The 24,080-nt window shown below is 46.0% G+C and overlaps 1 protein-coding gene across 1 annotated transcript in view; it reads left to right on the forward strand.

Annotated features, from left to right (window-relative positions):
• Positions 1–906: 906 nt before the first annotated feature.
• P2RX7 (purinergic receptor P2X 7) overlaps positions 907–24,080 on the forward strand; it is a gene marked incomplete at its 5' end in the record, with an annotated part of 49,017 nt that continues 25,843 nt past the window's right edge. Inside the window, 5 exons of the mRNA XM_080821989.1 lie at positions 907–1,031; positions 18,390–18,558; positions 19,917–19,985; positions 20,932–21,004; positions 22,071–22,167. Of these exons, the coding sequence (XP_080678115.1) occupies positions 907–1,031; positions 18,390–18,558; positions 19,917–19,985; positions 20,932–21,004; positions 22,071–22,167 (533 nt within the window). The remainder of the gene's footprint in view (positions 1,032–18,389; positions 18,559–19,916; positions 19,986–20,931; positions 21,005–22,070; positions 22,168–24,080) is intronic.

Genomic DNA, 24,080 nt, shown 5'->3' on the forward strand with positions numbered 1-24,080 from the left:
CTCTTTTATACAAACCTGCTTTGTTTTGAGCTTATCAAAATCTGCTTTCATTTAAATTTAATCAAGACTCCACCATCGCCCATAACCCTACGATAACTCTGTCCCTTTGAGAATAGTTCCTCTGGCATGAGCTCTTTCTCACTGAAATAGTCAGTAAACCTAATTTTGCTGAATGGCAAGTTTGTTTCTGACGGTCTTAGTCTGACTGGCCTAGGTCATGGGCATAAAGGGGGGCAGGGCAGAGAGCAGATCTCAACAGATCTCAACGGTCATGCAGGAAATATCCAGCATAGAAATAAAGTCCTCCCCCGCCCCAGCCCCAGCCAATTCTGATTCCCCCCATCACCTACAGACCAGAGTGCTGTGGAGGAAATGTGGAGAGGGAGAAGAGGAAGACCTTCATTCACCCTGCATTCATAGACATCTGGGGTTGAACAAAAGGGCTGTAGAAGTGAATCAGTCAGTCTCTGGGTAGGCCTTGAGGCAATAGAAAGATCTAGGCCCTTTACTAAGGCACAATGGAAGCACTGGGTCTCCTGACATTTGAAGGCCTGCCCCTTTCCCCCAACTGAAAGGAGTCCAAAAAAGTGAAAGGGAAAAGGGGATAAGGGAGAATGCTAAAAATGCCCTTCCTTTGAACACCATCTTTGTGCAGGCATCTGGGGGAGGCCGGCTGGAGCAGGGTCATCTGCCAGCCAGGCTTGTAGGACTTCGCTTCTCTTGTTTATCCCCAGCCACATCTGGGGCAGCTGCCAGGGCCCGCCCCCACTCTGCCGTCATTGGAGGAACTCAAACTTAAAGGCTGCGGCTAAGAATCAGGGCGTCTCATTTTCCTGTTACTGGTCGACCTGCTGTGGCTGGTCTGGGAGGGTTGAGCCTCCCATGGTGGAGAGTGAGCCTCTCACCATGTCAGCCTGCTGCAACTGGAAATGCGTTTTCCAGTATGAGACAAACAAAGTCCTCCGGATCCAGAGCGTGAATTATGGCAGCATTAAGTGGATCCTGCACATGCTGGTCTTTTCTTACATCAGGTGAGTGGGGTGTGGGGATGACCCCAAATGTCTGCAGCGGTTGACAGCCCAAAAGTCCCCAAGGTGTAGCTTCTGGTGCACATCCTGAATTCCTCATGGTTTTAAATCTGAGACTGAGACTTTTTCCCTCATAACAAGCTGGGGCCGGAGGGGGTTGGGGTAGTGGGGAAGCAGCTGCAGGCGGGAGGAAACAGTGCCAGTCTGCTGCCGAAAGAAGCCACAAGAGACAAAGCCACACTTTGGGTTCTACCCTAGGCCTGCCAGGGTGAGCTGGGCAGGGCATGCGTGGGGAAAGTAGGAAACAGGGCAACACCCTGGATTCCAAGGGAGGGGGCAAGGATTCAGGGCCTACCTGGTGATAATCCTGGCATCTGTCTGAGTCATCACTGCCGAGGGGAGGAATAGGACCAGACTTGTCAATGTAACTTCAGGTCCTCTCTAGTGTCAGGAAGACCCCCTCTTGCTCTTTTTCATGTCTGTTTCTTAACAACTTATTGAGATATAATTCACAGACTACACAACTCACTCATTTAAAGGGAACAAATTAGGGGAGGCTGGGTGGCTGAGTCGGTTGAGTGTCCAACTCTTGATTTTGGCTCGGGTCATGATCTCAAAGTTGTGGGACTGAGCTCCACATCAGCTCTAGGCTTATCAGCTCTACGCTCTCCTTCTCCCTTTGCCCCTACCCCTGCTCGCGAGCTCGATCTCTTTCTCAGATAAATAAATAAACCTTTACAAAAATAAATGAAGTGTACAATTTAGTGGGTTTTAGTATATTTAGACTTGTGCAACCATCACCACAATCAAGCCTAAAATATTTCCATCACCTCAAAAATAAACTGCATAGCCCTGAGCCATCACTCCCAATCCTTCTGCTCCCCTGTAGCTCTGGTGACCCAATGATTCACCCTGTCTCTGGGATTTGCCTATTCTGGACATGACATAGAAATGGAATCGTGCACTATGTGGTCCTTTGTGTCTAGCTTCTTTCACTCTGCATCACGTTTGCAAGGTGCATTCATGTTGAAACATGTATCTCTACTTCCTTCCTGTGTATGGCCAAGTAATATTCCATTGTCTGGATGGACCTTTCTTGGATGGGGTGGACATCTGCGTTGTTTCTGGTTTGAGGCTATTACGGATAATGGACAATGCTGCTATGAATACGGGTGTATGCATGTTGGCATGAACATGTTTTCAGTTTTCTTGGGTATTGCACCTAGAAGTGAAACTGAAAGATCATTCAGTAAATTTATTTTCAACATTTTAAGTAACCACCCATTTCTGGAATGGCTGCACCATTTCATATTCTCACCAGCAACGTATTTCCAATTTCTCCACATCCTTACCAAACAGTAGCTCTTGTTGGTTTTTTGGATTATGGGCATCCTACTGAGTGGTTCTCATTGTGGTTTTATTTTTTTTTTTATTATTATTATTTATTTATTTATTTATTTGACAGACAGAGATCACAAGTAGGCAGAGAAGCAGGCAGAGAGAGGGGAAAGCAGGCTCCCTGCTGAGCAGAGGGCTCGATGCGGGGCTTGATCCCAGGATCCTGGGATCATGACCCTAGCTGAAGGCAGAGGCTTAACCCACTGAGCCACCCTGGTGCCCCCTCATTGTGGTTTTAATTCACAGTTCCTTACTGGCTAATGCCCCATTGCTCTTTGTGATGATGATGATGGTGGTGGTGAGAACTTGCATCGCTAAGGTCAGACAGTGTAGTTTACTGGCTAAGGGTTAGAGCAACCTATTTTATAACCCTGGCTTAGTTTCCTTGGCCGGGTCACTTACCCACTGAGCCTCCCTTTCTGCATCTGTTAATAGAGTCGTCATAATTAAATAAGAAAAGGCATGGCAAACACTTCTCGATGTCTGGCATAGGGTAAGAGCTCTACAAATAGCAGCTATCTTTAAAAATAATATTTTTTACTTAAAAAAATAGAATTACCATAGGATCCAGTAATTTCACTACTGGGTATTTACCCAAAGAAAATGAAAATACTACTTGGAAAAGATACGTGCATCCCTACATTTATTGCAGCATTATTTACGTAGCCAAGATGCGGAAGCAACCCAAGTGTCCACTGAAAAGGAATGGATAAAGAAGATGTAGGAGGGGGCACCTGGGTGGCTCAGTGGGTTAAAGCCTCGGCCTTCGGCTCAGGTCATGATCCCAGGGTTCGGGGATCAAGCCCCGCATCGGGCTCTTTGCTCAGCGGGAAGCCTGCTTCCCTCTCTGTCTCTGCCTGCCTCTCTGCCTACTTGCGATCTCTGCCTGTCAAATAAATAAATAAAATCTTTTTTAAAAAAAAGAAGAAGAAGAAGATATAGGAGATACACAATGGAATTTTGCTTAGTCATAAAAAAGACTGAAATCTTGCCATTTGCAACACCATGGATGGACCTAGAGGGTCCTAAGTGAAGTAAGTCAGTCAGTTAAATTTCACTCATGCGTGGAATTTAAGAAACAAAACAAATGAACAAAGAAAAAAAGGATGCAAACAAAAAACCAGACTCTTTAATACAGAGAATTAACTGGTGGCTGCCAAAGGGGAGGGGAGTGGAAAGATGGGTGAGACAGATAAAAGAGATTAAGAGTATACTTATCTTGATGAGCACTGAGAAATGCATAGAATTGTTGAATCATTATATCATACACCTGAAACTAATATAAAACTACGTTAATTATACTTGAATAAAAAAATAATCAAAAAAAATAATCTTTTTGTATATAATAGGCACTTTCATATGCACTGTCTCCTTTGACTGTCAAAGTAACCATGCCCGCACCCGGGATCTGAGGTCTGGGAAGGTGGATTCAGTAATCCTCCACCACTTTGAGCCTTGGTTTCCGCATCTGTAAAATGGGGACAAAGGTTGTTTTAAGGATTAAATGAGTTACTAAATGTAAAGTTGTTTGAAAAATACCTGGTGTATGGCAAGCCCTCACCAAGTGTTAATTCTTCTTATTAATAATATTACTAGTATTATTGCAATTTCATATGTTTACTATGTGACAAATACTAAATAATAAACACATATATTAAATTCTAAAATAAGACACATTACTTAAGCCAGGTATCATAGAACTGAAGACGAGGAGCATAGTTAGGAAATGCTCCTTTATGCACCAGTACATAGGTCATGCTTCACGGTTCCATGAAACAGGCGACGTGATTTCCTGATATTCTTGGCACACGACTTCTTTTTTTCTTTTTTTTTTTTTTTTTTAAAGATTTAATTTATTTATTTGACAGAGAGATCACAAGCAGGCAGAGAAGCAGGCAGAGAGAGAGGAGGAAGCAGCCTTCCCACTGACAGAGAGCCCGATTCGGGGCTCCATCCCAGGACCCTGAGACCATGACCTGAGCTGAAGGCAGAGGCTTAACCCACTGAGCCACCCAGGCGCCCCTGGCACACGATTTCTTAAAAGCAATATATAAGAACAGATTCTCATGAGAGCGACTTGTAATGATAAATATTGTTCTCTCACATGGTTCAATCTTATCTTCCACGCATTTAACTCCCTCAAACCCAGCAATGCGTGTTCCATGGGAGCCTGGAGAGACAGCACAATTTCAACAGTGCAATGACTAAGTGAATGGGTGCCCCAGACCAGGCGTGAGATGGGGTCCCCAAGTTGGGGATCCTTGCCAGTCTGTTCCCACACGCTTTTGACAGAGTAACCATCTTGCCACACTACCTATGACTCTAGATACACACTCTCCACCTTACATATCCCCTAAAATAAACCACCTCTTTCATCTTCACCTGGAGCAAAACTGGAAAAATGGCAACTTATTCCAGAACTGGAGGGAAAAAATGGGCTCTGATGGACTTGTTGGAAGGTAGAAGGTCTGTTTGCTGTGCCTTGTGGACAACTCAAGGTTTTACCAACCTTGTGTTTACAAGACATGATTTTTTTTTTAAAAGATTTTATTTATTTATTTGAGAAAGTGAGAGAGACACAGAGAGAGAGCATGAGAGGGGAGAAGGTGAGCGGGAGAAGCAGACTGCCCGTGGAGCTGGGAGCCCAATGTGGGACTCGATCCCTGGACTCTGGGATCACGACCTAAGCCAAAGGCAGTGGCTCAACCAACTGAGCCACCCAGGTACCCAACAAGACATGATTTTTACCTTAAGTACTGACTTTAGAAGGTGACCCCTATGTAAATTACTATTCCATTTTTTTTATATTTTAAAAGATAAAATTAAAGAAAAAGTGTTGCCAGCTTTTTTTTTTTCCCCTCTATGCTAACGGAGTATCTATTTACATCCAATGAATGGAGTCCCATAGACCACTGCTTGGGAATGCTGCCTTAAGTTGTACTGTGAGGGCTTGTGTCGATAAAACTGCAACTGGGCCATTTGTGAAATGGGGAGACCCATGGTGCACAGGGATTGGGGTGGTAGTTTGCGTCAAATAGGACTGGTATGGATCACAGGCTGGAAGTCCAGACAGGCTCAGGTAATAGTCAAGAAATGTAGAAGCAGGTAGTGGATTCTAGCTGTGGTGTCCTCAGTTCAGAGCCTGTCCATACTAGGGTTGCAAAGGCAAAGAGCCAGGATAATGAAGTAAGACAGGGCTTCAGTTATTGAGACTGGGGTGCAAGGAAGGGGCTGTCATTAGAAGAAATAAGACAAGAGGCTGGTTAGCATCTCACGGTCCCTCAAAACCAAGTTCAGATTGGAATCAAAGGCAGGGCTGCAGCTATAGGCGGGTCAAGTGGCTCCAGCTTCTAGGGTTACAGAAGTGTGTAGACAGGATGCTGAGTAGGCCTGTGCTAGTCAGAATTGTTTGGATAGTAAGAGACAGAGACCTAACTCAAGTTAGGCACCAAGCCACACAGTGGAATAGATAGAGCTGCCCTCAGACATGGATGGTTCTAAAAGCTCAAACTATGCCATTGGGTTGGCCCTCTCTCCCCGCATTGTGGCTCTGTGTGACTCTGTACTTGAATAGGCTCTCTATGTAGCAAGATGCCACACTCAGATCCTCAGTAACTCCAGAGGAACAGGCGAGTCTTTCCTGATAGCTCTGGCATAAAGTCCCAGGAAAGACTCTGGTTGGTAGAGCTTGAATTACATATCCACCTCTGAACCAATCCTCGTGGCTAGGGGCATGGTGTCACCTGATTGGCCAATCCCGGGTCACGTGATTACTCCTGTGGCAGGAAGTAGGGACAGGGTGCAGGGCTCAGAGCCCAGTCTGAACCACATACATAGACTTTACCTTAGGAAAGAATACTGTTGCCAGAAGAAAGGGGAAAAGAAAGGGGGTAGGGCAAAGGAAAAACATCCATTACAGGGTCTTTCCAAAAGCCAGAAATTCCAGAGATTTCTGAAGTCTACTACTCTATCCTTGGCTTGTCTCAGCCCCGCACCTGCACTGTGGAGACTCTGCCCCAGGTTATTGCCAGGGCAGGGCCCTTGGTATTCTCAACAGAGATTTCCTCTGAGAATCAGCTCTGGGAATCCCACAGGGTTTTCCAACCCATGATTCTGTTTTGTCCTCTGGCCTCAATGAGGTGGGAAGAATGAGATAATGATGATTATACTCCCAGGAAAACTAACTGAAAAAACCTGAATGACAATAAAAATAACTTTCTTAACCAGCTGGCTTTATTTATACCATCTCAACTGATATACTGGGATGTAGGTATTCTTTTCATTGTTGCACAGATAAGGAAAGAAAAGCTATGAAAGATGGAACTTTTCTGAACTATCATCCATGTAGAAAGTGGGTTTCAAAAAGGATTCAAATCCAAAACCAATCCAATTCTCTTAACCCAGAAAGCATACTACTGACGTGGTGACCCAGCAGACTGAGAAAGCCTGAGTACTAGGCCTCCTAAACCCTTGCCCAATTGATCATTCTTCCCTCTTCACCACAATCTTTGTCTTTCTGGATTGGCCTGGGCAACTGCAGGACAAGGAGGGAGGCTGGAATGAGGATCCCATAAGCTTACCCTTTTCTATCGTTCATTCATTCCCCCATATAAATTTCAGACTATCTACTATGAGTCAGGAACGGTTGATGGATCTAGAGATTATAACAGTGAGTGAAACAAAGTTCCTACAACTCAGGGGGTTACATGCCAGTGGAAGAGTGAGATATGATATCAAAAAAAAAAAAAAAGAAAGAAAGTAAAAAGACATAATTAAATATCTGATGGTGATAAATGCTATGAAGGGTAATAAAGCATAGAAGAGAACAAAGAATGCTAATGGGCAAATGTGAGTGCATGTGGGGTAGAGACATTTGGGCTAGGATCTGCATGAAGGGAGGGAATAAGACATGTGTTGGGTCAGGGGGCTCGGAGTGCAGGAGGAACAATAGAAATGACCAGTCCGCAGTCTTCCAGCCTCCTCCCCCACCCTTTCCTTAACCCTTGACTCTCCCGCCAAAAGGATGTATGCCCAGGTCACGTCTCCATTGGTAACCAGATACCTATGCAGGAAACAGAAGTATCAGGACCCCCCACCCCATACCCTCCGATCACCAAATACCCTACCATATATGGATGTGAGCCCATGCCCTACCTTGGCTGATAAAAGACATCCCCCACCCCTGCCAACTCCCTCCCATTGCGACTTCCTCGACTTCCCCTTTCCGAATTGCTAGAGTGCCCACCTCCTCCCGGCTCGACTTTCCTGGCTCCCCTTCTCCCGAGTCCTGAAACTTTGCCGGAGAGTGCCTTTAATAAATCTTGCCTTGTGCCCACCTTGCCTGGTGTTGTGTTTACCTTGCCTGCAAAACTTTACAACATGAAGTATCTAGAAGAGTGTTTCTGGTCAGGGAACAGCAAGTACAAAGGCCCTGAGGTAGAGACTGGATAGGGTGTTCAATCAAGGAGGTCAGGGTGCCTGGAGCAGAGGAAACAACTTAGTGAATGAGAGGAAGTGGGTGAACCGGAGAGATAACCCCGGTTGGGGAGGAAGGGCAGATCATTCCGAGCCTTGGAGGCCACTCTGCGTTCTTTGGATTTTATTCTGAGTGCGTTGAGAAGCCGTGGGAGGATTTTAAGCAGAGAAGTAAAAGATATTTTCATTTTCTTGGGAAGATTTCCCTCCTCCCTGGAGACCAGCCCTCTCAGAAGCTTTTCCAGTGAATACAGAAGGGTAGGAAAGGTTGAGAGAAAAAAGGAGAACACACTCCACTCAAACAGCTTCTTCTCTCTTATCCAGTCAACCTCTGCTCAGGCTAACAGAAGCACAATATTGTCCTGCGTAGCCTCAGGCTGTCTGTCACCATGGGGATGGTGCTGTAGTGCTGGTTTGTGGCTGTTAAAAGGTAGTTCCTGGCTGGTTGCCTGTTTCATGGGAGGGTTGCCACACACCTACCTGTGAGGCTGGGCCTTTTCCAACGAGTGGAAGTGAGTCCACCACAGACATGGGAGCGGACACCAGAGGCTGGGGAGGGGCAAATCCAACCCAGGCATGGTCCTGCTATGGCTCCTGCCACTTGAGGGCAACAGAAACATGAAGAAATTCGCCATGTTCGCATCCCACCCTGAACTCCTGGGTGATGTGATAGAGATGGGGGGTCCAGAGAAAACCCATTTCAGGAGGAGACTGCCTCTAGGAAGAAGAGAATCCAGCCACCTGACTCAAGGGACCGAAAGAACAGTGAATGCACATATCTGAAAGCAAAAACAAGGAGCCGCCAGAAGGCAGTATGTTCCAGAAGCTGGTGAGAGAGGAGGGAGGAGCAGGGACCAAGGGCAGAGGAGAGATAGGCAAGGGCCAGTCTGCAGGAAGAGCTGGAATTTGTTCCTCAGGGACAGGATTTATAGAGGGAAGTGAAACCATTTGATTCATGTTTCTAAAAGAGCTCTTGGGCCTCTGCGCAAAAGGCAGATCACGGGGGCAAGAGTGACAGGAGGAGGGCAGTGAGAAGGGCACCAGAGTCACCCAGATGAGAGAAGGGGCAACCCCGATGATAACGGGACAGTGCAGGTGGACAGAAGTGGGCAAAGCGGGAGTAAGTTTTGGAGGCAGAACTGACAGATTTGCTAGGAGGGAGAAGATGACTCTGGGTTCCCAGGTGGCTGAGGATGCCTTTACAGACAGGAGGAGGACTGAGGGGCGGCAAGCTTGTCAGCTAACAGCACCGTTAGCGATGTCAAGCAAGCAAACGACTACTACCATTATCGGCATTCCTTCATTAATGCCCACACAAAACATTAAGAATGCTGGAAGCGCCCAGTCTACAAAAATGGTCCTTTCAAATGAATAAATTTAGCTTTATGGAGAGCTTGCCTTGTTATCCTGGTTTTCTCATTTCACCCTGGAAACCGAGGCTTCTCTGTGGACCAGCTCTCACACACCCACGGGCTTCTGGGCACCACCACACCAGCCCAGCCTCCCACCCAGGGCAGGAACCACCCAACCCTCCTGGGTTTTTAGCACAGCGCTGAAAAGAGAAAGGACCCGATTAGATGGACTATTCAAAGAGCAGCATGCGTCAGCTGGCTGACGTGCAAGGTTACAAAGAAGGGGAGGCGAAGGTGGGACTGGAGAAGCCAGCAAGGATCGTATTATGAACAGCCTTGAACTTCATCCTGAGGACACTGAGAAAGCACGGAGAGTCTTCCCCACCCTGCCACCAACATTTCATTATGAAAAATTTCAACCACGTAGATTTGCCTTTTCTAGACAGTATTTCTTCTCAAATTCAGCAGAGCGGATTCTGTTTAGAACCAGGTACCCTGCCCAATGTAATACTAACATATCCTTATTACAAAAGAGTAAACAATGACCCAGGAAGGTTAAGTAACTTACACACGGCCATATAGCTAGGAAGTGGTAGACCCAAGATTGAACCCAAGCTTCTCACTCCAGAGCCCAAGCTTTTACTAGTAAATCACCTAGAATATGGAGGAGACAGGAGCACAGATGGAGGCTAGGAGACCATTCAGGCTACCCGGTAGTCTGGGTGAGAGGTGATGGTGACCCAGACTGAGGAGGTGACGATGGTAGAGGAGAGAAATAGATGAATAGCATTAGGAAGATAAAACAGGATTTGACAGTTGAATGGTTGAGGGGTAATGAGGAAAAGGATGCTAAGGAATGTTTCTGGATTGGGCAACTGATGTGTGGTGGGAGAACTTAGTGGGATAGGAAATGTGGGGGGAGGAGCCCATCTGGGGTGGAAGATGAGTTCAGAACTGAAGCCATACATTGTCAATATACATTGTCATGTATATGGGACATATAAATTTGGATGCTTAGTAGATAGATAGATATATGAATCTGGAACTAGAGATAGAGATTTTTATATCGCCAGCATATAAATGGTAACTAGAACCATGATAGTTGCTACAACTGGCCAGCAAGCGTAGATGTAAATGAGGAGCCAAGGAGGGCTTAGAACAAACCCCTGAGGAATGCTAACATTTAAAGATATCATTTATTGATTTGAGAGAGAGTGGGAGAGAGCATGAGAGGGGAGAAGGTCAGAGGTCGAAGCAGACTCCCCACAGAGCTGGGAGCCCAATGCGGGATTGGATCCCAGAAGTCCGGGATCATGACCTGAGCCAAAGGCAGTGGCCCAACCAACTGAGCCACCCAGGTGCCCTGAATGCTAATAGTTAAGTGATGGGAGCACAGAAGTCCCTGAAGGATACTCAGAGGGGTGGCCATGGAGATCCAAAGATAGGAGAATGTGGATTCCAGGAAGTTAAGGGATAAAGGGGAAGAGGGGGTGGCACGGTCATCGGGGTCAAATGCTGCTGAGAGTTTTAGGAAGATCAGATCTGTAGTATGTCTATCAGATATAGCAAGGATGACGTCACTGTTTACTTGGCAGGAGAGGCTTTAGAGAAGGGGTGGAGCGGGAGCCAGACTGGAGTGGGCGGAGGAGTGAATGGAGATGCAGAAATGGATGTGGTGACTCACTCTTTCAAGGGACTTGGCTACAAAGGAGAAGACAGGCACTGAGTGGTGGTGGTAGGAGAAGAATGTGGGGTCGAGAGAGGGTTTATTTTTAAGGTGGGAAATGATGTTGGAATGCAGATAGAAAGGAGACCAGAGAATGGGAGATAATGAGATAAATCAAAATCATCATCATCATCATCATCATCATCATCATCATCACTGTCACCAACTAGCAACCACAAAGAAAGCTTATTATTTTCTGGGACTAACCATTAGACATTTCTTCCTAACACTGAGCCCAAATCAGTCTCCCTGTCATTCTCCCCTTTAGTTAGAGTTCTGCCCCGTGGTCCCTTTTCTAGTTGACACTCTTCACGTGGCTGTTGTATTTTTCCTTTCCTTTATTATTATTATTATTATTTTAAGATTTTATTTATTTATTTGACAGACAGAGATCACAAGTAGGCAGAGAGGCAGGCAGAGAGAGAGGCAGAGGGGGAGAAGCAGGCTCCCCGCTGAGCAGAGAGTCCGATGCGGGACTCGATCCCAGGACTCTGGGATCATGACCTGAGCCGAAGGCAGTGGCTTAACCCACTGAGCCACCCATGCGCCCCTCCTTTACTTTAAAATAATGACCTCAATCCCTCTGGCCATGTCCCCTCAACATGGTATCCATTTCCCTTACTCTCTCAGCCAAGTCCACACAACCACACTCTTGTTTTGTCAAGGCCCTCTTAGAAGGGGTGCATGCACTCTTGCTTTGCTGGTGGAAGCATGAAATGGTTCAACTTTTTGTGGTTTGGCAAAATGAACTGAATGCAAAATGTATGCATCCTTTAACCCAGAAATTTATCTCAGGGTGGGAAATTTATCTTTGGTGTGAAAAGATTCTTTTGCAAGTACATGCCTGGCGACGTGAGAGAGGAGGGTGGAGAGGCAGTGAAGCATAGCGCTGAAGAGAACAGATTTCGCCTCCACGGTGAAAGACGGAAGGCTTACCCCCCCGAAGATCAGGAACAAGACAAGGAGGCCTGTTTTCACTGCTGCTATTCAACACTGTACTGAAAGTTCTAGCCAGAGCAATTAGGCAAGAAAAAGAAATACACGCCATCCAAATTGGAAAGGAAGAAGTAAAATACCACTCAGATAATATGATCCTACATATGGAGAATCCAAAAGAAGTCACAAAAAGCCATTAACGTTAATAAACCAACTCAGTAAAGTTTGGAGGTATGAGATCCACACATAAAAACCAGTCATGTTTCTGTACACCAGCACGAGGAAAGTAAAAAAGAAAATTAATAAAAATAATTGCATTTATAGGGGAGCCTGGGTGGCTCAGTGGGCTAAAGCCTCTGCCTTCAGCTCAGGTCATGGTCTTGGGGTCCTGGGATTGAGCCCCGCATTGGGCTCTCTGCTCAGCGGGGAGCCTGCTTCCTCCTCTCTCCCTGCCTGCCTCTCTGACTACTTGTAATCTCTGTCTGTCAAATAAATAAGTAAAACTTTAAAAAAAAATAATTGCATTTATAATGGCATCCAAAAAAAGCGTAAGATGTGGGGCCAGTGTTTGCTATTCTGTGACTTAGTCTATTGGGGCCGCTATAACAAAATATCACTGACAGAGTGGCTTATAAACGACAGAAATGTGCTTTTCACAGTTCTGGAGGTTGGGAATTCTAAGATCAAGGTGCCGGCACATAAGGTGTCTGGTGAATATGCACTTCCTGCTTCACAGACAGCCATCATTTTGCTGTGTCCTCATATGGTAGAAGCGGCAAGGAATTATAAGGGCATTAATCCTTCCAGTCCTCATGACCTAATTACCTCTCAAACGCCTCACCTCCTACTACCATCACACGAGGGGTTAGGTTTCAAATTTTGAATTTTAGGGAGCCACAAAGATTCAGTCCATAGCACTATGTGAACTGAGGCTCGCTTTGTCTATACCACAGTCTGCTCAGATATAAGGTGGGGACAATACCAGGACCTTCCTTACAGGGTTGTTTTGGGGGAGGTGAGGATTGAATGAGTTAATACATATTATTAACATATGCTTGGGGTGCCTGGGTGGCTCAGTGGGTTAAGCCTCTACCTTCGGCTCAGGTCATGATCTCAGGGTCCTGGGATCGAGCCCCGTATCGGGCTCTCTGCTCTGCGGGGAGCCTGCTTCCCTCTCTCTCTCTGCCTGCCTCTCTGCCTACTTGTGATCTCTCTCTCTCTGTCAAATAAATAAATAAAATCTTTAATAATAATAATAATTTTTAAAAAATATGCTTGAAAGAGTGCTTGGCACACAGTAAGAGCTGTATCAGGGTTACCAAAAAAAGATGTTTATAACTGGAAAAACTGAGCAAAACTTCCAGTTAAATATCCACCAGGAAGAGACTGGGGGCAAATTATCACAACTCACCTCTTACGTTGAACTATATGGAATTGCCGATATCTACTCCTTTGGTCTAAAAACTGAGCAATTTCATAGGTTCCAATCTAAACAACTAGAATTCTCTGTAATGACTAAACGTGATTCCATATCATGGATCTATCTTTATCATACATTTATCACCACTATTGTGGAAAGATTTAATAATATATTATTGAGTGAAAATAGCAAGTTACATAAAGTTTGTAGAGTGTGGCCATGTTTGGGTGTCAAGGTGTGGGCATAAAGAGGTGCCTGGAAGACATTCTGTCTCAACAGTGGTAACCTCTGGGAGGGAGGATGCCCGAAGTTTTTCATATTCTTTGTGCAGTTCTGTGAAATTTACACTTTTACAACAATTAATGGGGTCTTCTTGAAAAATATGTCTCATAAAACCCAAACACAGGGCTCTTACAGCTTGCTGCCTACTGTGGCCATAAGCCACTGGCTTACCACCTCCCAAGAGTGAAATATTCTACTTTTCACTGAAGCTTAAGATTACACTAATTGTTTGTTTTGTTGTTTTGTCTTCTTCTGGATGATGTAACATAATGTTGGTTCAAATGGGCTCAGGATTATCTAAAATGTTCAGGCCTCTAACATAAACTTCTGCCACCTTGGGTGGGCTCTGGTTTGTACTGGCATAACTGAGTTTTTTGGTTCAAGGTTAGGATTTTACATATATCCATTATTTTTCCTCTAACTGATAAACTTTAACTAATAGATTAAGATTTACTTTCTATTCCCCGTGTAGTTGAGTGTGTAGAAAGTATCGTATTCTGGAGTACATGTTCTTTAGAGAGAGAGTATTTGGGAAACATTATAAGGAAGGGTTTTCCAGAAGTGTTGGCTGATGGAAAAGAAATGCAATAGGGAAAGGAAATTAGAAGTGAAGATAATGTCGTAGCTAAGCCACGGGTAACAAGAAACTGAAACTCCTTCACTCTAGCTCAGGAAACAATGGCATAAGGTGGAATGCGGGAGGGCTCTTATAAAGCTACAACAGGCCAACTGTATTGGGGTAGGCTAAATAATGGCCCGCAAAAGATTTCCACTCCCAATCCCCAGGACCTGTGAATCTGTATGGGCAAAAGGAACTTTTGTAATTGAGTAATTGATGTAATTGAGTTCAAGGTCTTGAGATGGGGAGATTATCCTTGATTATCTGAGCGTCCCCAGTGTAATCACAAAAGCACTCAAAAGAGAGAAGCAAGAGGGCCAAAGCTAGAAAAAGGAGATATGACAATGGGAGCTGATGTTGGAGTGATGGGATTAGGAGCCCAGGAATGCCAAGGCAGCTTCTAGAAGCTGGAAAAGATGAGGAACAGATTGTCTCATGGAGCTTCCAGAAGGAACCAGCCCGCAGAAGTCACCTTGATTTCAGCCCCATAAGACCATTTTTAGGTATCTGACCCCAGAACTAAGAGTATAAATTTCTATCAAGACACTAAGTTTGTGGGAATTTGCTACAGGAGCAATGGAAAACTAATATAGTTGGTACTTAATTTGCCTTGGGGGTGCAGGCTCTCCTCCACTTTCTTCTCAGTGCATCTGTTGCTGTCCTGGGCCCCTTGCAGACCTCACCCCACTGCTGAGTAGGGCAGGGATGAAAATAACTGGATTCTTCTCTTGGGGTTTTAAACACAAAAAGCAGTGGCTGTGGGCCCAACTTCTCCATAAGCCCCAGAGGACACAGTGCCCAGGGCCCGCAGTCCCTTTAGGGGCCAAGAAAACGTTGGCCTTGAGCTAAGTGTCAGTTACCCAGATCTGAGGGTGGTTCACTTTCAGATCCCATTCTTTTGCTTTACCTTTACTCAGTGAGCCCAGGCGCTGTGAGGGAGAGTCAGGCTTTGCTGAGCTGTGCTTCCTGGCCTGAGGCCCTTTGAGGACTCTCACCACGCTGGCATGGGGCCCCCTAAGGTGCCAGTAAGAGAAAGCCCTTCATATCCAGGGTGTGCAGGTCCTCTTCACGGTGGACACCTTCATCTACACCTGTTGAGTCGCAGCTGTGTGCGAGCCTCAGAGTTCCACAGCTGAGCTCATTCTCTGTCCTTCTCTCCTCCCCATCCCTCTGCAGCGCCCCCCCCCTTCCTGAAGCCACACCTGCCTTGAGTGCCCACTTCCCTTCCCATTAGTCCTCTTTGACCTGCCCAGGCTCGTCAGCTTTCCACCGCACCATCTCTTTCTCCCCATCCCACAAGGCGTCCGTAAGCCCCCAGCTCCTTCCTGCCCACGCATCAGAGGGACCCGTGGGTTTTCAGTCTTCAGCATGCACAGAATTGTAGCTTCTTCTAGCTGAAAGTTCACAGGGATCTGGGAGCCAGGCAGCCCTTCCCTTGCTCCTGTGGGACTACACCCATGGCTAGAGGTGACATGGCTTGTCTGAGTCTTGGGGACGGTCATTAGGGCAGAATATGGTCAACTCTCTTCCTCTTTTTTTCCTTTGATGCAGCTCTGGCATGACAGGTTCATTACCATACAAAGACTAGTTTTCTGACTTAGGAGAGGGTTGGATTCCATTACAGCTGATCTATAATATGTTGTGTGCTCGAAATGAAGATGACTGATTCAAACTGAGCTTCCCAAATGGTGGGCCAAACTGACCCAGGGTTATTCTGGGAGCATGTCGCCATGTCAGACACAGGACACTGCACAGACCGTGTTCATACTGTGATGCCAGGCTGAAATACGCTGTCGAACAAGTATATTTGTCTATGGAATTGTATGTCATAGCTCTTTCTCATATATGCTGACGGGACCTAAAATCTGGATCTCTAGTTCCAATGTCCTTCTTTTTTTTTTTTTAGTTTATTTATTTATTTTTTAAGATTTTATTTATATCGTTGACAGAGAGAGAGAGAGCATGAGAGGGGAGGGTCAGAGGGAGAAGCAGGGAGCCCGACACGGGGCTGGATCCCAGGACTCTGAGATTATGACCTGAGCCGAAGGCAGAGGCCTGACACACTGAGCCACCCAGGCGCCCTCCAATGTCCTTCTTGATGAGATTTTTTTTTTCTTTTATTTTCCTTAGGATTTTTTTAAGGATTTATTTATTCATTTGATGGAGAGAGAGACACAGCAAGAGAGGGAACATAAGCAGGGGGAGTGGGAGAGGAAGAAGCAGGCTTCCGGGGGAGGAGGGAGCCCGATGCGGGGCTTGATCCCAGGACCTTGGGATCATGACCTGAGCTGAAGGCAGACTCTTAACGACTGAGCCACCCAGGCGCCCCAGGATTTTATTTTTGAATTATCTCTACACCCAACATGGGGGTCAAACTCACAACCCCAAGATCCAAAACCACACACATTCCACCCACTGACTGAGCCGGCCAGGGGCCCCTGATGAAGTTTCTCTTCTGATGAATGGTATATAAATACTAATATATATGGCAATAATATCATAAACACCCATGTACCACCATCCAATTTAAGAAATAAAAACATTATTAATCCAGTTTTAGCTCCCTGCAGACCTAGCCTGGATCCCACTCCCTTTTCTCTCCTCTTATAAACACCTCCTGAATTTGGTGTTTGCCATTCTGTGTTTGTTCTTATAGTTCTACAACATATGTCTATAGATAAAAAAACGTTTTTTTCCTTTCTTTATTGGGGTGGGATTCATATACTATGAAATAACCATTTTATTTTTTTTTAATTTTTTTTATTTATTTGACAGAGATCACAAGTAGGCAGAGAGGCAGGCAGAGAGAGAGGAGGAAGCAGGCTCCCTTTGGAGCAGAGAGCCTGATGCGGGGCTTGATCCCAGGACCCTGAGATCATGACCTGAGCCGAAGGCAGAGGCTTTAACCCACTGAGCCACCCAGGCTCCCCTGAAATAACCATTTTAAAGTGATCAAGTCAGTGGCATTAAATAATACCTTGTTGGGGGTCCACCACCTCTATCTAGTTTCAAAACATTTTCAGCACTCCAAAAGGAAACTACACGCATTCATAGTCACTCCGGCTCCCCAGTCCCTGGCACCCATCAGTCAACTCTCCGTTGCTGTGGATTTACCTATTCTGGATTATTTCACATAAATGGGATCATACAACATATGGCCTCTTGTATCTGTCTTCTTTTACTTAGCATAATGTTTCCGTGGTTCCTGCACAGTACAGCATGTTTCAGTACTCTATTCCTTTGTCTAGATGAATAATATTTCATCGTACAGGTAGACCACATTCTGTTTATCTGTTCATCTACTGCTGAACAGGTGGGCTATGTCCAGCTTTTGGCTATTATGAATAGTGCTGCTATGAGCATGCGTGGACAGGCATCTGTCTGAGTGTAGAATGTTGTTTTGGATTTCTTTAAACTTTACATCACACCGTGCCATATGTGGTTAAGGGGTCTCGCTCTGGGTTAGAAGGTAGACCAGCTGAGGACCTCAGTTCTACCACTGATGAGCTGTGTTATCATGCAAAATTTCCTGTATCTCTCTGAGCCCATTCTCTCATCTACAAAAGGGATGATTACAGTAACTATCTCCTACTGCTGTGAAGATTAAACAGATGATGCATGGAGAGCACTTGGCACATACTAATTCCTCAATAAAGGGCAGCTGCTATGATCAATATTAATTATAAACCAGGTGGATGTTTCTGGAAAATAGGGGGCTGACCTGCTGGACACATCCTTAGGTACTGGTGTGTTCCTCAGCCCCAGGACAAAGCCGGTGGACCAATCTGGGACTGGACTCCGGCATGGGAGAGGCTGCCCTGTAAATGAGGGTCTGTATTGGGCAATACTGGAGACTGACTTTGGGGGCAATTGTTTCCAGGCGGTGAGTGCTCGCAGGTGCCAGATACGATGTTGATGAGTTTGCACACATACCTCATTTCATCCTCACAATCAGCCCTGAGGTAGGTACAATGATTCTTGCCACTTTACAGCTGGAAAGTGAGTCACGGAGAACGTAGGCAGGTAGCTTGCCCAAAGTCACCCAGCGAAGCTGGGATGTGAATGGAGGCAGCCTTCAGAACCTGAATCCAACACCACTGCCCTGTGCCTCCCTTGAGAAAACCACTGATGCTTTTCTGTGTCTGCTCTTTAGCTTTGCTTTGATCAGTGACAAGCGGTACCAAAAGAAAGAGCCTGTCATCAGTTCCGTGCACACCAAGGTGAAAGGGATAGCAGAGGTGAAGGCGGAGATACTGGAGAATGGAATGAAGAAGATGGTGTCTGAGGTCTTTGACACCGCAGATTATACCTTCCGCTTGCAGGTAAGCTCTTGTCACCAACTCTCAAAGACTCCTCCCTGGTCACCAGGGCCCTGCCTCCCTCCCCTGGGACCCGGAGCCTCATGCCAAAAAAACACTGGCCCTATTTTAAAAAGCTCTGTGAAAATCCCAACTGAGAAAACCTAAAAATTGCAAAATTGGGTCAGATCCAGCAGCTCAAAGATGATTCTATGCTTTATCGAGTCCTACGGGGTTTCTCAAAATAGCAGTGTGATCTGGTGCATTTAAAGCACGATTTGATTCACTCACAACTTGATTTATACACAGCTCTTTAGAAGCAGGGCCATCAAGCCGGCAAGGTCTGCCTAGATTCAGGAGGACAAAGAACTTCCTGCCCGGACAGGACCGGCCCTTCTAAATTGTTCATGTGGAGTTTTATCAACAAAAATATCTCCAGGAAAAGAAAAACCACTCACTCCAATACATTCTTGCACAAGGGAAAGGAAATGTATGACAAAGAAAGGAAGCGTGTTGGGGCGCCTGGGTGGCTCAGTGGGCTAAAGCCTCTGCCTTCGGCTCAGGTCATGATCCCAGGGTCCTGGGATCGAGCCCCACATCGGGCTCTCTCTTCAGCAGGGAGCCTGCTTCCTCCTCTCTCTGCCTGCCTCTATGCCTACTTGTGCTGTCTGTCAAATAAATAAATAAAATCTTAAAAAAAAAAAAGAAATGAAGCGTGTGGGTCACAGGGAGAGGCTATCTGGCTGCTTAAATTTGCAAGAAGAGAAAATAAAAGTAGAATAGTCAAAAAGGAGAATCGAAGTAGGAACGAGAACACCAAAGAACAGACGGGGAGTCTGGAGGGACAAAGGGGCACTTCTGCAGCATTTGGGAGCTGGGGTGCTTTGCAAAACGGTAAAACCCAGGCCACTATCTGTTTCTACCAGAGGGTTCAGTAAGATCTCCAGCTATTTCCTGGGTTGTGGGCTGCCTTTTGCCCTTTAATTAAAATCCTGAAAAAAAAAAAAAATCCTGGATAATCTGAACAGTGTTCTGATGAAGCCAACACCCCACTGCCCTCCCCCAGCAGGTCTCTTGAGTTTCGATTTAACGGGATTTTATTGTGTGCAAAAAATGACAAGGCTGCTTTTGAGTCTGGGATGGAAAATGAATACTCAAGCAGTTCCGAATGTCCCTTTGCTCTCCTGCAGCTCAGCAGGGCGGTTCGTCCAGCTTTGATACTAAGCCCTCAGTGCAGTCCAAGTTGCTCCCAGACCTGATTTCTAGAGTGTGGTTCAGAAACATGGAAGGCTCACCCCCAGGCACTGAGCAGGCTGGATTTTTGATGAAGTAACTCCGCTCTCCAAGGCCTGGCATTTGTCTCCTCTTCTCTTTCTCTGCAGGGAAACTCCTTCTTCGTGATGACAAACTTTCTCAAGACAGAAGGCCAACAGCAGGGGAAATGTCCTGACGTAAGGAGGGGATCTGGCATGGTCGGGGCGGGTAAGAAGAGCTTCTGGAGGGGGCACAGGTCAGAGGAAGCTGATGGGCAGAGGCCATTTTCACACTACGGTCGGGCCCTGGTTCCCCTAAGACTGGCCATTAAACCTGCTCCCTAGAACACAGAAACTCAAATGTGCATAAACGAGTCATCAAATTTCTCTTCTCCTCCTTCTGTCCTCAGGCCTGAGACTTAGCTGACCTCATTTTCTGAGGCCAGGAGGAAGCGCTGGTGGCTTTGCCTAGTTCTGCAGTCAAGCGTTGCTTGGACCAGGCCTCCTGCCCTCCAGCCCGGGAGGCTTTCCCTGAAAGTGGTACCTGGCTGCTTTGGCATCTGCTTTTTAGATTTTTATTTTTATTTCTTATTGACATGTAACTCAGATGCCATAAAGTCCTCCATTTTGAAGTGAAGAAATGAGGGGTTTTTCGTATTTTCACAATGTTGTACCACTACACCACGACCTAATTCTACGACATTTTCATCACGCCAAAAAGAAGTCCTGTACCCATGAGCAGTCACTCCCCATTCCCCCCTTCCTTCAGCCTCTGGCAAGCACTGATCTACTTTCTGTCTCTGTTGGATTTGTCTATTCTGGGTATTTCGTATCATTGAGATCATACGATATGTGGCCTTTTGGGGCTTCTTTCCACTCGGCATCACATTTTGAACCATCATCGTGTTGTAGCAGGTATCCGTGCCTCTTTTCTTTTTATGGCCATGTTATATGCATTTTATGAATGCACTACTATTTGTTTGTCCTGATGAATATTTGGGTTGTTTCTACTTTGCGGCTGCTGTGAATGGTGCTGCTGTGAACATTTGTGTACAAGTTTTGGTGCGTACAGAGGCATCTGCTTTTCTGTATCTTAAGAGACACATGCTGCTTACTCCTCACTATCCTGTCCTCCTCCCTGCAGTTTCCCACCACGAGGACGATCTGTTCCTCTGACAAGAATTGCGAAAAGGGACGGACGGACCCGCAGAGCAAAGGTATGTTCTGTTTCTTTTCTGGGATCCCAGGGCGGGGGGGTCTGGTACCCTGGTGACATTCACAAGGCCCTAAAGTTCAAATCTTTAGCTTCGGGCTCTCAGTTGCCTTTTTCCACCCTCACTAGGCCATGGGAGAGCCTGTGTCTGTCCCATGCCTCTGCTCTGTCCCCAGAAGACTGGCTACTGTCTAGCAATGTGATCTAATTCCCCAGTGAGGGCAGCTCCTGAAATCCTTCAGAATTAGCATCTTTGGGGTTCTCATTGACAAAAAAATCCAGTGGCCCCCAGCGCCATCTGTGTATGCTGAGCTTTCCCCCTCAAATTTCACCAAAGGTTGAGGAGTATGAATTATAGGCCCAGGGTGCCTAGGGCCGGTACCACCACTAACCTATAGTATTTCTGTATCCCTCGTTTTAACTTAAAGAGTCACATGACAATTAAAAAAAAAAAAAAAAGACCACGAAAAAGATAAAGCCATCAGTGGTTACAACACACACACATACACAAAAAAGGCCTATGGATGTTACATTTTGTTCCATAAGACGTGTGTGTTTGAGTTGGTACAGAGACCATTCAAACACGACTTACTATTTAATTTGCCGCTCGGGAATCTGCTAGTGACACGAACGCTCCAGAAGATATGCCATGTTCATTCTGTGGCTTTGCACACCCCTGATTCATGCTGTACACCCCTAAGGGACTTTGGTGCCCACTTAGATGCCAAGTTCTAGTCCACATATGCCAGGCAAGAGAACACACCCTGCTCAGCAGTGCTCTCAGCATATTTTCTTGCAAAGAAACCAAAAAAGCCAACAGCATCCACAATCTCTCTGCCTTCTCTCTGAATCTTTTTTTTTTTTTTTTTTAAAGCTTATTGTCCGATGTGCGCTTTGCTTGGGTTGCCTTATGTAAGTTGGTGGTTCAAATGGGGTTTCGTGGAAGCTGAAACTGCTTGGGTTGAAAAGGATAAATAAAGAGTCTCTTGCTTGGGTTTAGTTCATGACGCACCCACGGTTTTCATACCTGTGCTTCTCTGGTCCCTTGGCCCTCCCCACCTCCCCACCAGGGATCCAGACCGGAAGGTGTGTAGTGTATAAAGAAAGGCAGAAGACCTGTGAAGTCTCCGCCTGGTGTCCCGTTGAGGAGGTGGAAGAGCCCCCCCGGTGAGCTGCGGGGGATGGGGGGAGATGGGGTGGCCCTGATCAGTGAGCAGATGAAAAGTCCTGAAAAGTCCTCGGTCCTATTGACTTGGTGACCCTCCATCCCAGGCACACCAGTGGTCTCCGAGAAGGCCATGCTAATTGTTAAAATACTGCAATAATTCTGTACTGACTGGTATATATAACTATTACCCTGAGCACCCTTGGGTACCCCCGGGCCCCTGAATGTCACAGCACCTTACAAAGCACCTCTGGAGCCCTCCTCTAGCACTACAGCAGGTCCCACTCTGAGTGGTCGGTGTCCATACTGAGCGATTAAGGATGGGAAGGTGGCAGGAAGGGAGGGAGGAAAGGAAAAAGGAAGAAAGGGGAAGGAAAGGGGAAGGAAAGGGGAGAGGAAAGAGGAGGAAAGAGTAAGGGAGGGAGGGAGAGAAGAGAAGTTTTCTTAAATTAAGTGGTCACAGTGACATACAGATTTGTTGATCCTTTTTGTTGATTCTTCTCTTTAACACACAAAGTCAGGCCAGAAAGCAGAACTTGATGTTAAATCTCAGAAACCACAGGGAATGGTACTTTCAGCAGAAGAACAGAGAGACCTGGATTCAAATTCTGACTCTAACACTTCCTCGCTGTGTGACCTTGAGCAAGTGGTTTAACCTTTCTGAGCTTCATTTTCCTTATTTCTAAAATAAGGATAAATAGTTGCCCCCACTCACAGGGCTGTTGCGAGAATTAAATGAGATGATACTTGTACCTCAAAAGCAAAGTGAGCCCCATGCCTGGTTTATAGTAAGTGTTGAATAATGCACGCGCGCGCGCACACACACACACACACACACAAATGATCCACCCCTAGAAGTGTGGTGGTTCTAGACCAGCACTGTGCAATGGAACTTTCTGCAATGGTGAAAATGTTCTGTACCTGCACTGTCCAATATGGTAGCCACTAGGTACATGTGGCCATTGGGCACTTTAAAATGTGGTGACTGCAACTGAGCAAGGAATTTTTAATATAAGTTCAATTTTAATAGTCACACATGCCTAGGGGATATTATACATGAGAACACAGCTCTAAATGAATGTGACTCAAAACCACACCATCAGCATCTTTGGGGCAAAGAGAAGATTGCCCCAAGGTGCCTTTTTAGAAGGTCCAGGCAAAGGCCTCCCTTGTCAGGGTGGGAAGTGTTTGGCAGTGTCAGCCTGTCCAGTCCTCAATCATTAATGGCACCACACAGGTTTATTTCTACGTCAGAGAAGTTTCTTTTTCACGGAAAGAATTGCCCAGGGCCTGAGAGAACTATCGGTTCAAGGCAAGAGGCCTCTTGATTGCCTGTAGTTTTTGTTGGGGTCCGTTATCAAAGGAACGAGACTGAGACAAAGTGAAAGTTATGCAAAGCCTTATGCTATGCCAAGCATTAGATGTTAGACTGACCCACCAGGGGAATGAGACTGAGACAAAGTCAAAGTTATGTAGAGCTTTATTCTATGCCAAGCATTAGAAGTCAGACTGACCGGCCAGGGCCGCCTCTGGAGAGAGCGACCCCCTCCCGATCTCACAGGCTGGTTTTATAGGGCATAACCGCAGACCCAAGGTACGTGGCTTCTATTGTTAAGGCATTTACTCCCGGAATAGATACCTGGAACCATACCAGGAACTACTGGGGCGTTTATTCCCGGAATGAAGTCTGTGGATGTAAACAACAATATGGCTACCTAGGCAATATAGAGTTGCTCTGGCTAAGCAGGCCCTAATAGTTAAACAGGTTTTTAACATTAAATTGGCCCTAACAGTTTTCAGTTGTCAACTTATTCATCAGAGAAATACTGGGCATCTCCAAAGTGCAGGTCCTTGGACTGCACAGTTTTATATGACCTTGGGCAAGCAATCCCCTGAACTTCAGTTTCCTTGTATG

The sequence above is a fragment of the Martes martes genome, assembly GCF_963455335.1.
Source record: "Martes martes genome assembly, chromosome: 13".
Classification (NCBI taxonomy): Eukaryota; Metazoa; Chordata; class Mammalia; order Carnivora; family Mustelidae; genus Martes; species Martes martes.